The sequence below is a fragment of the Python bivittatus genome, unplaced genomic scaffold (genome assembly GCF_059951505.1).
Source record: "Python bivittatus isolate LINGU-HERP-01145 unplaced genomic scaffold, Pbiv_v1 ctg000200_np1212, whole genome shotgun sequence".
Lineage (NCBI taxonomy): Eukaryota > Metazoa > Chordata > Lepidosauria > Squamata > Pythonidae > Python > Python bivittatus.
The window spans coordinates 4,750,623-4,766,966 of NW_028277040.1; the positions used below are offsets into that span (position 1 = coordinate 4,750,623).

A 16,344-nucleotide genomic window follows, 5' to 3' on the forward strand; every position below is an offset into this window, starting at 1 on the left:
ACAATTTCTGCAATTTTATGATGCAGGATTTATTTCCAGCTGATTATGAACTTGTACACAATGAGAAATGAAATCTGAAAGATGTAATTGTCTTTGGTACTGATTTTATTTTTGTATTTACTTTGCAGGTGTTTTTCAAGGTCTGATCACCTTGCCCTCCACATGAAGAGGCACATCTAAATAACAGGGAACATACAGTGTGACCCAGATGCAGTTTAGACCATAGCGTCATGGGGAGAAAGGTGGAACCCAACTGCCTGTCTCTTGCTACCTTCCAGAAGAAGAGAGTTTGATCACGTGTAAACTTCTATACACACACCATGCAGTAAATGCTGTCATGCACTCAGCTGTACATTCATCTGTTTCCAATGCCTTGCCCGTCTGAAAGGCAGAAGACATGTGATTAGGAAAAGGGATGCAGGGGAAGTCTTTAAGACACAAACAGTTGCTTACAGCACTTCAGAACTTGAGATTTTTTGCTCCTGTTTATTGCCAATGAAAATCAAAGCAGATGGAAGAGGATTCCTCGCAGGTGAACAGCATAGAAGCAGCATATACGTAACTTGCTTCTTGGGAGGGGGGAACCTATTCTGGACTTGCATATTTGTAGCACTAACTTTTCTTTTGAAATAATTTTGGAGGGAAAACTAATGACCTAGAAAAACCAAATTCCAGTTTGGTAGCCAAAACATTACTGTCTTGGTTCCTTTCTGTCATTTTTGTTTTAAGGCACCCTTACATACAATGATACATCAAGACTCCTCAAGAACTTCTTGATCTGCTCTGTTTTGTTTTGTTTTTTCATAGAACTGAGCTGTCAAGATCTGTTTAAGTCAGTACCAATGGCCTTAATTGGCAGTACACTCTGCAGCGATACCTAGGATACACCTACCACTTTTCTTGCTTCAGCTGGTATGGACTTTGTCAAGGATATCTATATCTGTATATATAGATCTATCTATCTATATATATTGTTTTGTTCTGATCCTTAAATTTTTATATTTGGTTATTGCACATCACGTGTACAAAGGAACTGTGAAAACTGCTGATATGATTGCATAATGGTTGACAAGCAAAATCCCTGAGCAAGATCACAGTATATCTTTGGAGGCATCACCATATTGCCATAGTTCAGACTTCCTATTTAATTACCTAATGAAAACTTGAAAGAAAGCTTGTTTGAAGCTTTGGACCTTTTCTCCAAGTTTCTAAGAACTCATTTACACACACCTGGATATCTGTCTTGGATTCTCTCACTCAGGCATGACTTCAAGTTTTCCTTCTGCACCACGGGGAGCATGCTTGTGGCAATCCACAAAAAATGGTTAGCAATTCTGGTTGTTTGTTGTTGCTAGCCCTTTTACCTGGTGAAATATGTAATAATGTATACGTGTGTCTGGCACCTGCAAAAGAAATATTTTGGGTTGAGCAGATCCATAGAAATACTTACAACCATGTAAGTCATGAGTGGAAAAGTGAGAACCTCTTCCTTTTAATATTAGTCTTTCTCTTCTAAAGGAGAAAATGCCTACCTAGATTCTCCTTTCCCATTTTATTAAGATGGTGTAATTCCCACTTGTCCAACACATTGCAGTTGAATGAAAAGATTGGCTTTTTGGTCAGCATGGACTTCTTTCCAAACAACTAATTTAAAAAAAGTAGATGCATGGGTCCACTTCAGCCAATGGTTGTACTACTTAATGAACAATGGAGGTATCAGGCTCATGCTTGGATCTTGTAGATAGTTTGATGGTTGTGGTCAAATTAGATTATTTTTTTCTGTACTTTACTTACACATACACACACACACACACACACACACATCCCTCCCGCTGTATATGCATAATGTTTATTTTTAGCTAGTTGGAGCTGGCACTATTCCAAAGACTGCCTTTTCAAACTATCTCTCATGCAGGTAAAGAGGTAGTAATTCAGAATGGCTGTGTATAGTTATTTGGGACCATCCCTGCAAGATGTGCTGAGAAATGGAATGGCCTGTAACTCTCCTGGTTGCTACACTTCCACTCACTAAACTAGCTCACTGCCCTACTTTGGACTGTTTTGACTTGTTGACTGTTCACTAATTTCCTAATTCATGTTTAGGATGCAGAAACATTAAGGTAACTTTTTATATACAAAATATCTATAAATATATAATGGAAGTACAGACACAGGGATTCATAATACTTAGCCCTTGGGGTTTCCTTTCCATCTGTGATTTCATTCAGCTACTGAGGTTCCAAACAGTTCCCTACTTGGGGTCAGAATTCCTGTGTATACTGTGACTATCAGTAGCCATTTATGTTGCAGATACAAGGTCTAGCCCTTAATGATGGGATGAGATACGGACCAAAATCTAAATAATCTTTACAGAGGCAATTAATGTTAGCATTTAAGAATAAGGGCAAGATCTAAGTTTTATTCCAAAGATTTGTGGTGAAGAAATATTGGAGCATTGTTTGCTGACAATCTTGTAGTTCTCTTTAACTGTGTTTGCATCTTTTCTGTTCTACCAAGGTATTCACTGGGCATTTTGAGAACTTTGTAACTTGGTGTTGGAATATTGTGTGACAGTTTTAGAATATAAGAGAAGAGAGAAGACTGAACATCTAGACAATGTATTAGCTGAAAAATCTCTACTGTCCAAGAATTTTTGCTTTCTTGTAAAGTCTTACATAATGTGCATGCATGTATCTGTGTGTGTGTATGTATATAGATATGTATATGTGTATATATATATATATCTGTGTGTGTGTGCGTATGTGTATATATACTCACACACACACACATATATGTATCTGTCATGACATAGTCCTTAAGTAATACCCATAACCTACAATATTCAGTTCTATTGTATCTAGAATTTGAGAACATCTACAAGAGTTAGTGGCAAATTTAAAATACGTTTGCTTTCTTAAATAATTTGAAGCAGATGGGAATGGGAAACCAGAGCCATCTATCTCTTATTGACATTAGAAGTCTTGAAAAATTCTCTATTGAGTGTAACAGAACTTGAAATAATCTGGGGAGCAAAAAGCTTGTTGCTTTTCTCCTTGTTCAAAGTAGATTTGAACTGAAGTATAGTAACTTCGGAGTAAGCTAGCTACATCAGATGGCCTGTCCCTGAGTAAATGTGGAAGGGATCTGCTCTCAGCCTGTGAGATGATGAACCAGGAAGAGAAGCTATTCATAGCGAAGGCATGAGGCTGCTGTGTTCCCACTGCAGACTATATGGCTATTAACTGGCCAGCAGTACCAAATAAACAAACAAACAAGTAAATAAGTAAGTAGCCTATAACTTGGTGCAGCAAATCAATCACAACTTAGCCATTGGCCTCTGCCCCTATTTTGCAATGTTTGCCTGTAAGGCTGATAGCACTTGGCAGGGGGAGCCTCTTACTTCCCAGTGAACCCCCTCATCCACTGACAGTGATAGGATCTGTCTGCAATCCTAATTATACTGACAGCCTCACAGAACCGGGGCAGGGGGGGTAGGGAGGAGGAGACATGATTCTGGACAAAGAGCCTTAGGAAATGCAAACACAAATGGTAATTTGTTCTTGAGATTTTCTTCTGACTGCTTATCAAAAGAAAATCACGTGCAATGGTTGTGCCATACCAAAAATGATTAATGTTTTTAGTGGGTTCTGTATTTCTATTACGAATCCAACAGAAATTGAGAGAGAGAGTGTAAATATTTCAAGAACTTAATTACGCCATTTATCACACCTTATCTTGGCTTTTACCATCCCTGTAAAAGGATTTCTTAACATAGCAGTGATGGCTAGCTTCTACAACCCAGCCTTTACGAATGCTCCCAAGGAGAGGAAATGGCAAGGCAGGAGGCCGTACCTAATTTCCTAGTCTCGTATAAGGAAGCTTGGATAGAAAATGCAGGCAAAGGCCAGATGTAATAGGAGGCAGCCCTGCCTTTGAGCAGTATTCTCGTGGCTTCAGCAGCAGCCGTGTGCTGCATCCTGTTTTCACTGTGCCAGTTTACAATATACTCCGGAAAATTTAGAATCTGTTAATTGCATGGCATACTCTATATGCTAATTTGTACTACTCATTTCTGATAGACCCCATGATAAACAGGTTCAAAAGAAAGCTCTGTTTTCTTTTTAAACAACATTTAGTGGAGGGGTGTGTGTGGTTATGTGTGTATGTGTATGTGTGAGTTAAGGATTTTGCCTTTCCTTGCTAAGATAAGATACCATAGTGGCTCTCTTCAGAGAAATGGCAAGATTTGACCCCCAACACCTTTCAGCAACAAGGATCTCTCTCTCAGTGGGGATAGAGCAATGCTTCATTTTTCTTAAAAGCCCTCGAACAATAGGGGAAATGTATCAAGAATGTATTAACCTGCTGTAATTTCAAAAGCATACTAAAATACTCTTGGATTTTGAAAATTAAAGTTGGCCTACTCATATTTTTAAATTAACCTATGTTTATATTTTTATTTGTTGATTGGGCATAAGGCCAAATTGCAGGCATACACTCCCTTGTTCTGTGTATCTGTACATGTGCTAAAGTATCTGGACTAAAATAACCCCATGTAGATGAACTGAAATCCAACTCTGTTTGGTGTAGTAATCAACAGTCCCTATTTCTGTCTCATTTGGTGAGGGCCCTTACTACTGACAGTTTTAAAAGAATGTTGGCTTATTGGGAACAATTTTGCCTCTGGGTATCTTTATTGTATACCATGAGAGAATAGAGTGAAAACTGGGGAAGAAAAGTATTTACAAGAGTACCCTGAGTTTTATGTCACATGGAGGGAAGTGACATTAAATAGATCTGTCTCCTGGGACTGTAGTGTACAAAAATCAGCTATCAATATAGCATACAATTTCTTGGACACTTTTTTTTTTAATTCCTACATGACAGACTGTTACCTGCATAAATAAATCTGCATGGTTGTTAGGTCCATGTGGAAAGACATTCCTGAAAGTAAAATTTTTACACATCTGTCCCTTAATGTTTTCATTTATTGTGTTACTATTTCTTTTGGCTAAGTTAAATAAATGGTTCCCTGGAAGGCCATACGGTCAGACCAGAATATATATTCATTCATTCATATTCCAGTATATTGTTATCTGTATTTTGTGCATTTCTGAGCTCTGTGTTTGCTAATCCCCGAACACCAAAAATTGTAAGACTGGTTTTAAACACTAATTTGTTATTGATCCTTCACTACATGATAGGCATTGTATTATTTTTAATTTTTTTTAGTTCCACAGATATAAGGAAATTTGTGTGAAGTTGCTCTGTTCTAAGAAAAAGTAAACAGCACATGAACACTGTAAGTAAATACATAGTAAAGACCTTTTCAACAAATTGAGAATACTATAATCATACCATATTGAAAACAGTGTTTTGTTCCAAAATTAGCACTGTGTAAAGAGAATATTTGAGTTTTTTTGAAACACTATAGAATACCACAAATCTTGTTTGAGCAGAGATCCTTGAAAAACTGTACAAGGTAGTAGCAGAATTGTTTTCATCCCAACTCCTTCCTTGTGGGATATGCCCTGTGTTGCCCTCTCTGCCCCTTTTCTCTTAGAGTTATGCTTCCAATGGGAATGTGTTGGGGCTCTACTCACATACGGTTTGTTCAGGATTCATCTGCACTTGGAGGAGTTCTGCATCAGAGTTGGGTTTATGCCCTTTATCTGGCTGCCAGTTCCATGGATGCCACATACTTTGAGGGCAATAGGACAAGGCTAGAAGCCTGGCTGCACAAATGCTTATATGGAAAGGTTATAACAAATAAATAACATTTCTGTGCATAGAATGGACAAGTTAATATTTCATCCTTGGTGGGGAGAAATACTGTCCCCAGTCCAGAGTCATGCACATGCCAGGGTCTGCCTCTTCCTCACAAGGTGCCTAAGGATGGCCCTTACCAGATTCATAAGCTCTTCTGCTGACTGTTGTACACAAACCGGATAAAGTGAACAATAAATGTTTAGATGTCTTGCTCAGCTGGTCAAGCAGTTGCCCTTTTTTCCACACACTCATGAGATATGTGGGGAAAACTGCAAATCAATCAGAAGTCAGAGTCTGAATTGGGAAGGAAAAGGTGGAATCTCACCCCAATCTGAGCTTAGCCAAAGCCCTCCCAAATTTGGGTGGGCTTTATTGCCAGTCTGCACAATCAGGTCATTTGCTGCTTCTAAAGCAAGCTTATTCTTGTGAAGGATGTATTTTTGACAGGGAGGAACCATGCAGAGACTTGATGCATTGAACTGGGAGGCACTGAACCTGGGATTCCAGCAAAATATACAGTTTGAGAACATGTTTAAGAGGTCAGGCGTCTCTCAGGTAAGACATCCTGTTGTCTGCAGTAACCCTTCCCAGAAGTAGCTCTCAGTGCCAGCTCCCTCCTAAATTTTATTGGGGAAGGGATGCAATTAGCAAGTGGGATTGTATTAAACTTACATCCCTCCTTCTCTACTGTTCTGCAAAACAAAACAGAAAACTAATTGGTGGTCTAAGAAAGTTCAGGACAAAATCCCAAGTGAATAACAAAGTAGATGAGCAGGTCTTTGCCCCTGATTAGTTACAATGCTTGTAAAATTGTCTCATGATCAGGATTAACTTCTGTTGCATCAGTCCAAAGATCTCAAAGCCCCCGCCTCCAGCCAGTTTTCCTGCCATAGTTTATACTATAAGGAGGCATTGGGTTTCGTGTATTGGTGGTTCTTCCTCCCTTCACACATAATGTGCTCAACCTGCTGTAGCACACATTCATCATGAATTCAGCATACGGTTAGAAAGATCCCCCTTTTTTTCTCCAAGCAGCTGATTCTACAGTGATTCTGGTCTTGACTTAAAGACTGATGACATATATGAACAGCATTAATTACCTCCAGAACTGGAACCCTTGCAGAGAGGTTCCAGGAGCATGGTAGGAGAAACTGCTCTCTCGAAACACTCCCCTTCTTTTAATTTTTCTAAAGTTGTATCAAGGAAAAAGCATGTCAGAATTTAGACAATGGGTACACTGAATATTGCATATGGAAGTAAAGGATTGGTGTATTTGTTACAAATTCACCAGATCCTTTTTTTCATTTGTGTGTGTGTGTGTGCGTGCGTGTGTATGTATTCACACACACACACACACATACACATACATACAAACTCAGTCTTTTAAAATAATACCTGTGTAACCACCAACAACTCTTGAAGGACTTTCTTTTTGCACTACAGCTTTTCTTTCACCAGATGTGTCTGCCAAGTGCATTTGGAGGAACCTTCAGCCTCGTTCTCTCAGGTATTTCTAGTACGGTGTTTCTCAGCCTTGGCAACTTTAAGATGAGTGGACTTCCACTCCCAAATTCCCCCTTGCTGGCTGGGAAATTGTGGGAGTTGAAGTCCACACATCTTAAAGTTGCCAAGGTTGAGAAACACTGCTCTAGTATATCACAGAAGTACCCAAAATGGTAGCCCTCCGTTCTCCCTTTTTTGGTTGACATTTTATTTTTTTTAAGCTTTTTATATATATAAATATATATATATAAATATAAATATAAATATATGAATATATTACTTTGTCCATTTTTTTGGCTGTACAAAAGTCTTAAGATTTAAAAATATTATTTGTATTATATGATGGTGGTATGTTAATGTTACAAGATTATTAATGAAGAAGAAGATTTATTTTTGTTACTGGTCTGTTTCATAATTCTTTTTTAAATTGGTATATTGTAAGATATCTATGCAAAAAAAAAAAAAGTTATGTGACGCATTTTTATTTAAGAATGTAATATGTGTAATAAAAAGTAGAATGTGTTTGGCCTGAAAATGGTTCGAGGCATCCTGGCTATTTTTGTTGAAGCATAGAGAAAACTTTCTAAAATAAAGACAAAAACAGGGTTGTATCTCTGAGCTAATTCATAACAGTGGGGAAGCAAAATCTTCTGGGTTGCATCCAATAGTTACTTCCACAAGTAAAAAGTGCTTCTTTCTACATCAGACAAACCTCAGGTTAATAGATGCTCTTCCATTCAAGCACATACTGTGGTGCAACACCCCTTCTGCTCAAACACTCTCATATTACAGAATGACTCCCAACTTCCATAAACAGTATTAGAGGGTATAGAAGGCTGTAGCATGTAGTTTTCCACTAGGGCAAAGTTCCTATTCTTCTCTCTCGGGATGGGCTTATATTATAATATAGAAGGAAAGGGAATAGACTTACAAATAAATAAGAACATTCCAAACAAGAAATAGATTGATTTACCTAAACCTTCTGAAAAGGTTTAGTGGTTACAGTCAAACCTTGTTTAGCTTCTCTCAGAATCCTTAGATTCCTTCCTTGAGGAACATACTAGATTTGCTTCAGATACTGATTTGGTTGAAAGCATCCATGAATGTACAACACCTTTTCTCACACATTTCAATAGTCTTTCCCGAACCCCTTTGATTTTCTTTCAACAATAGCAGAGCACTTCATCTTTGTAATTTTATTGATAAACAGGAGGTATAAGAGCATCATCATCTCATTCTTTAATAGAAGATTCCCTGCATAATGTTTCATTTGGACAACACCCATAGCTATATGAGTATGAAAGGAATTGTTTCAGGATTTTTTTCAGCCCCATAATCAGGCATGTTTCTTGACAGACCAAAAATGGAGGTTGACAAAGAGAGTTCCCAAAAGCAAGAAACACAGCCTCCTTCCTCCTTGCACAGTATGGCTCCCTTCATAGGGTGAAGTGATGAAGCAGTTGACCAGCTTGCCTGCTCTCTGCCTTTGCTATCTAACAGACCTGTCCTGTGCTGCCTGTGGGTTGCTTCTGCTCAGCCTTCTACAGCTTTAAAAAAACAAGGCTTCTGGCATGTGTTCACCGGCACAGATATTTGCCTGTTTTCAAGGGTTCATCTCACTCTTGGTTTCAGTCATAGGTCTATTCTGGAGAGTAGGTTGCTGTATCTGTGGGTGAGGTGAACTGTGCCACTTGCTCCCTGGAAATCCACAACACTGTATTCACTAAGTAAGCCATTCACTTACTATCCTTAGAGCCAACTTCAGGAATGGGGTGTTTCTAGCAATGTACTTAATGTGTCTAATTCGAGTTACAGTTTGGGAACGACTCTAGGCTCATTGGTCCTTGAAAAGTTACAAGTATGATAGAGCTATAGGTCTTCACTAAATCCAGTATACACCCTCCTTTAGCTGCTAGATGTTCACCTCTTCTTCTCACAGTGGAATCTTATCGGGGTGGCATAATTCAGGAAGTAGTGTAGCTGTGCATAGAAAAAGAGAGCTTCCTGTGGCAGAAGAATAGCAGTGAATGCAGTTCAGATCAGAAAACAACTCTGATGCTTCATCTTGTAGTTCAACAGTAATACTTGCTCTATTTTTGGCTTATTGCTGCTTGAGAAGCTTCTTTGCTTGTCATGTTAAATTAAGCTCCTTCATTGGATAAAGCTTGATCACGGCTCCCAGGCAGAATATTCGCTTTATATAATTTAGATTTTGGCATTTACATTATTCTAGCCTCTTCTTCTGTGGCCCTTAGTAATTTTCAATTCATAAATGCAAGTGCCATCTTTCTGTGCAGAATAATTTAAAGGAACAGAAGACAGAGTAGGAAAATTTAAACAAAGGTGTCCGGGGCTGGGGGGAGAGCAGTTAAAATGGCATCCATAACTCTGCAATCAGAGTCCTAACCCCTTTTTACCTGCATCGTGGGTCTTTGATCACATAGTTGCAGCTGCATCTTGACTTTTTTGATCCCTTCTCCTCACAAATACCCCAGGGCAAAAGATAGTGGCTGCAGGGCTACAGAACCACAATCCTTGGTCAACCCTTCAAGACAGACCAGGTCAAGAGACAGACACCACAGAGCTCTACTTTGCTGACATGGGGCTATAATAACAGAATCTTGATAGCCTGACAGTGTTTCTCTTTCCCTTTTTCTTACACTAAAAAAGGTCAAGGCACACCTATCTTGAGTTTCTTCCTCACGCCTTCCTGTTTTCTGGGCTACGTTCATGTTTTCTTAATGGCTGCCACATATCTTCCTCAATGATTTCTCCATACTCCTCTACACCTTTAGATGTGTTAGACAATTTCCATAAATACCCAGCAGTGATTACTGAAGCAGTATTTTTAGACATTTTTAAAATTGAAAAGAGATTGGGAGAGGCTGAATTTAAAAAAAAGATGTATGGAGTAATTTTTCCAGACTTTGTGCAAAGCTCACTTCTCATGTAGTAGATTGTTAAAGTGAGTGACTAAGCTGTAAAAAATATCAGTTTAGTGCAAAATCACCCCATATGTGATAAAGCTTTTTTTTTTAAAACACCTCTGTTTCTACTGCCTTACTATCCATCATCATCATGATGTTCACCCTGCCGTATCTTCAAATGTCTATTTTACTTTATTTCTCTTGACTAAAGCAACTGGAATTTTCAGTGTGGGAATCAGATATTTCTGCTGTGAGAACTGTTACTAAAATAATCTCACTTGTCATTTTCTCAGCAACACCAAGTGTTCCCTCTCCAGGGTGGAGATGTTTACAACTTATTCACTAAGTGCAGTGGGGTTTCTTTTTCTTCTTTCCACAGTAGATGCTTAATTTCCTGCAATTCTTGGAGAGTACCAGCAGGAAGAGATGTCAGGAAGCTCACCACCAAGTCAGGCAATGATTAAAAGTAGACTCATTTCCTTCCTTTCCTTCCAGTACTATTGGAAAGATTGTTATGTTCCCAGGTTTGGAATTCCTAAACACCTCCTCCTCACATACCACACAATTAATGATGTTATTTTTTTCACTGCAGGCCCAGGACATACAGTTTTACTCTGATTTGTTTTATTTTTGCAGATGGGAACTAGCTTTAGCTCTAGAGAGACTCTTTCAGGCACTTCCTGAGGGAGACAAGTCTCTGATCCAGAGATGAACATTCAAGTTGGTCCACAGAAGGTCCCTTAATGCCATTTGTCTTTTTTTGAAACACGCTGGTGACAGTCACTTTCTCCCACTTACACAGCGGCCCTTTCAGAAGAAGCTTTTCCCAACTCTGCCTTCATACCCAGAGAAGAAGGTGCCTTTCCTTTTGCAAAGTGTATTTCTTTGGGACGGTAGCAGCTATCGCACATTACATGATTGTGCAACAAGCAGATTGCCCAGCATTTTCAGGTGGCAGACCTTCTTACACTGGTTGTTTCTCATTTACAGTCAAGCTGAGAAGGCAGCGATTTGGACATTTTCTTTAAGCAGCAGGCAATCCCTGAAGGGATCAAGTGAGCTTTAGCAGCTGAAGTGATGCTCTAGCGGAAATTTACTCCATGTGTTAGGTCAGTCCTTTCACAGACTATGAAAATGAGGTGATTCCCTCTCTCATGTGCTTCAGTGACCTCTCTGAGCTGCAGCGGCTTTTTTCTTTTTCTTTGCCATGTTCCCATTTCCTTTTTCTCAGAGATTGGTTACCAAATAATTATTTACAGTGCTGCATTCTGAAAAGTTCTTTTCAGCTAGAATGGCTATTAACCTTTTCACTACTGCTGTCTTTGAGCCAAGGAAACCATGATGGGATATCTAATTAAATCTTGCTACATTCTCCCTGTCCCTTTACTTCAAAGCATCTTCAAAGGTCTGCTTATTTGATTTGTAGAAGTCATTTTCCCAATCTAAACTGCCCCCACCCCCAGCTGGTATTGGCTCTGGAGCAAGAGGGATACAAAATTAAACATCCTTACCCAAAGCAATGCTTCCTTTACCAAATGAGCATCCTGTTTCCATCATTGGCTCTTTGAAGTTAGAAAACAAAAGATGTTGATGATGGATTATCTGTGCCATGCACTGCTTGCCATTGAAAGCTTCTTTGCATGTGTTGTTTTCTCTGTACTGTACAGGTGATCATGGATTTTAAAGTGTGCATTGTTTTCTATGACCATTTGCATCTATTCATCCTCAAAAGAGATAAGTGTTATAACTCCATGGAATTAAAGCAGGGGAGAGGTGACGTAAGTCTCTCTATTGCAGCATAGCTCAAAACTAGAGATGGACAACCTGTGCAACTGTCTGGAGCCCTGAGATTGAGGCAGGAGTCACCAACATTAGGTCAAATGTCTGCTAACTTGCTGGTGTCAGCAATGTTGCTTAGAATGCTAGCAACCCTGGCTTGTGTGTTCCACAGTGTGTTAATATGGGCCTCATGAAGATATTCATGATGAGCAGGAAGTTATTCATTAAAACTATCCTAGAGTTGTGAAATAGCTACATGCTAAATAGAAAAGGCAATGGTGAGTCTCAAAGAAGCTCCTGTTTTCTTTTTTCTTTTGGTGGGCCACACAACCTACACTGCCTGGTCTAGAAGCAAGGGCAATGTTGCTCAGCTACAACCCTCAGCATCCTCAGCCAGCATAATCAATGTTGAGACATGCCAGGAGTTGTGATTTGACAATATCTGCAGAACCGCCATTTCCCAACCCAACCTATAATCAGAATTGTCAAAGTGACTGTTGGTTTATCTCTTGGTTTGAGCTACTACTACGATTTTATCTCAGTGCTACAGGCTGAACATCTGCTTGCTTCTCACTTCTGGTGCCATTTGGGGTCATTTCATACAGAAGCCAAAATAAATTGCTGCAATTGCTGTTTGGCTTAACTTCAAGGCCACCACCAGTAGGTTTTGCCTCTACGGAGTCTTCCAAGGCAATCTACTGATAATATGAAATGAAATGTCAGCCTGTAACAAAATGTTGCAGGTTATTTTCATCTCCTGTTCAGGATTATAGCAAGCCACTGTGGCTATGCAAAGACAGAAAGGGGCACTTGGCTTTGATAAAAGTTTCAACCAAAGCATACCTTTCAGGTTGCTTTGCAAAACAATGGGCAGTTACTTTACAGCCCACTCACTTGATGACATAGAGGTCAGTGCTTCCTGCTGTGGGGTTAAGGCACTTAAAGCAGATTGCTCCAGCAGTCAGAGTTGAGCAAATCCGTGAAGTGTCATCACTTCCTACAAATCACATCCAAAATATTCTATTCCATCCCACATCCTCCCTCTGGAGTTCACTGTTGTATCTGTGAGCTGACTGACTGCAGTAAAGAAGCACAGAAGTATTTAAAAAAGGAGCTGAGTTGTCTGGTGGAGAAAGAGAAGAAAGAGAAAGGAGAAAAGGTGTTCACTGAATGAACTCAAATGAGAAATCTAGGGATGATCTTTGCAGAAATGCTCCATTATTGAGCTTCTAGGCAGCTGTAGTTAACCCCTCTTTCCCCCTTCTTTTTGCTTGGCCTTTAGACACCACAACATATATAAGCCCCAAGAGAGAAGGTGACAAGAGCTGTAGCCTCTGGAAGCCCTTAATATAGGGCAGTTTTCCCATGGCTGCTATCCTCGGAGGGTCATTGCAGCTATCTTGCTGGAAATTGTGGGAGCTTGCACACAACTACATCTGGAGCATGGCCGAGAGGCACTGCTCTTCAAGGGAAATGGCCAGAGAGGAGCTGCTCTTCAAGGGAAATGGCCAGCTGCTGCTTATGGGATCTTTGGCACAGAGGGATTGTCCGTGACCATTTCTACTCCTATGACTCTCTGCCATTATAGGAACTGAGAGGCAGCTGTTAAAAGTAAATACAAAATAGATGACATACTGGCCTTGGAAAGAGCTGGTTCATCCTTTTTCTGTGGACTTATTTGGAGGGCATGATAGGGCAAACAGTAATCAGATTAGAATGAGGGATACTTAACTAAGTTTCTTTACATCAGATACAACAAAAATGTCTTGATCTCAATTTATTTGGATTCATGTTACAATTGTCTTTTTTTCTTCCCAACAAAATACTCAAGTAACCAAGAATTAACTTATTAAATTTGAAAAATTAATATTATATATAAGTACATCAATTAAAGTACATTTAACTTCTAAATTATTTCCCTGGGAGATAAGATTTTTTTTCATTAGATGGATTAAAACAAGCCTGGGAAAATGATTTGCAAAGGGTCACTGAAGGGGAGTGAAATAAGATCTTTTCTTCCAATGTATATTGTGTGCCTGGTATATGACTAATGAAACTGGCATATATAACCAAATTCCTGGAATAAATGCAAAGAGGAGTGCATATCTTTTCATCTATAGTGGATGTGCTCAAGGAGGGCTTAGTAGATGCAGAAGTGGGTAAAAGTATCAGTCAGGATATTAAAATGAACCCCCAGTTGGCATTATTGGAAACATAACTGAAGACAATAAGAAAATAAAATCTAAAAAGTTGGTAATTTCTATGTAGATAGAAGCAAAAATGGTAATAACTAAAAATAGGGAGAATGGAATATTATATTTGGAAGTATGACAAACTGACAATCAAAATCATATATATGCACGTATATCTGTGTGTATGTGTGTATATATAAAGATCTAATATCACTTTACTTAAAGAAATTATAGTAAAGAAGGACCTGCTTATTACATTCATAAATGGGAAGATGTGTGTTATTTGTAAAATGTCTAGAATCCAGATGGGTAATATTATATAAATAAACACTTCTAGGAAACTGAAGGGTAGGAAACAAAAGGGTTGAACATTTATGTAATTCAGGAAATTATACTATACAATATTGTTTTAATCAAAGAAAGGGATGTTTTTAAAGGAGCTTGTTTTAATTCTTTAGCAGACCCAAATAGAGTTTTAGTACAGTGAAAAAGATCATCATATTACAGTTGCTCATAAAAGTGGTAAAGAATTTCTCATTCGAAATAACCAAGTTTCATCTCTAAAGCTCCCCTAAACAATGCAGTTCACTACCAAGTAGAGCATATTAGTTTGTCTTTATTGGTCTGTAAAGCAACTAATGGAGCAAAATTTAACTGTGCTGCTTGGATTCTGATGCAGTAATAAATAACATACAAAAATGAGTCCTTATAGCAGTGGTACAGTCAAAGTCACGTATCTGTTAAGGGATAATGTAAAAGAACTTGAGTCACAAAATCCATATTCACAAGGGTAGATATGTGGACGCCCAATGGTATTTCAGTACTGTAATAAACTGAAAAGTGATAAATCTGCTTTTTGAGACCCTCCTATATAGGAATGACAGAAAATCAGTCATGAATATTTTGAAAGTCCATGTCCCAGATTTCTTGCTTAATAACATTTAGTCTAGCATTTTCAGGACCAAATGAAAAAAGAAATTCAGAGGAAAAGCTGTTAGTCTGAAACTACTTTTTCAGGGACCACTAGACTGATTTCCCACACAGTCTTAAATTAATAAAGACAATAAAAAGAGAACAAAAGGAAAAATATTAACACAGATCAACATAAAAGCTTGACAATGGTTTAGATGAAGGGAAGGGAAGGGGTGTGTGCATAAGTAGACACACACACACACACACACACACACACCCCTTCTAGCTCTGGATTTAATTTTTTTATCCAGAATTCACAGGGTCAACTGGAGCAAAGATAAGTTTCAGTCAAAAGTTGATGAAAAGGAATAAAGCTCACTCTTCCAGAAACAGGTTTACCATTTCAGTAAGAAGTGGCAGAAGTTTGAACCCTTGTGCTAAATCAAACCAACAGCTACAAATTATGTACTTTACAAACCTGCATTTTACATCCTGTAAAAAGCAACAAAATACATATATTTACTAGACAGAAAACAGTAAGAATGTAGTGAGATATACTACTAAGCAAATATGCACTGTAAAACTGAAGTCAGATTAATTTTCAGTGAACCATATTTAATCGATGAAATAATTAAACTGCCAAATTGGCATCAGGGTAAAAAAAAAAAGATTTCTGATGCAGGAAATGCAGCTCATTGGCTTCCTTTTGGATGTCCATAAATGCATCATGCAAACCTGCTAGGAGTAAGAGAGAATGGACAACATCTGTTTTGAGGTTATGATTGTGCGCTACCTGCAGATTGTATAAGCATGTGTAAAAATGGTATTTTAAAAAATCTTCTGCCCTTTTAACTGATCATCTTTTAGTCTCAGATAATTAAGCTCAAATAAATCTGTGTTGATTGATTAAGTTCGCATGATGTATGAAGCTAGACCATTACACTGTGCAAGATATGGCATATTCCTAGAAGCTCCTTGAAAGTCTGGTCCTCACTCCTTCTGGCTGTTAAGCATTCACCAGGCATTTTCAAGTATGTTTTTTTTCAACAAGAGAATCATCTAATTGTACAGTAGGAAGGGCTCTTGGAGGACAACAGAGGGCTTTGTAGCCATTACTTTAGAGATGAATGATCTGTGGATCACATTCAGCCTTGCAGCACCCCAAAAACAGAGTACCAATTTTCAGCAATCTTGTATTTTCCTTTTTCTTCCTAATGGTGTGAATGAAAGCAGAAGACCTCTGGGAGACAAGCTGCTTCCAC

The 16,344-nt window shown here is 38.6% G+C and overlaps 1 protein-coding gene across 3 annotated transcripts in view; it reads left to right on the top strand.

Moving 5' to 3' along the window:
• KLF7 (KLF transcription factor 7) overlaps positions 1-7,858 on the top strand; it is a 92,031-nt gene extending 84,173 nt beyond the window's left edge. Inside the window, exons 4-5 of one of the 3 annotated variants that reach the window (XR_015795179.1) lie at positions 129-1,324; positions 5,233-7,856. Coding sequence is in view for 2 of the 3 variants with exons in the window: in XM_088135609.1 (XP_087991735.1) it covers positions 129-180 (52 nt within the window). In the remaining variant the exon portion in view is untranslated. Of the gene's footprint in view, positions 1-128 lie in introns of all 3 variants that reach the window. The other 2 variants (XM_088135610.1, XM_088135609.1) reach the window with 2 other exon arrangements.
• The last annotated feature ends 8,486 nt before the right edge of the window (positions 7,859-16,344 follow it).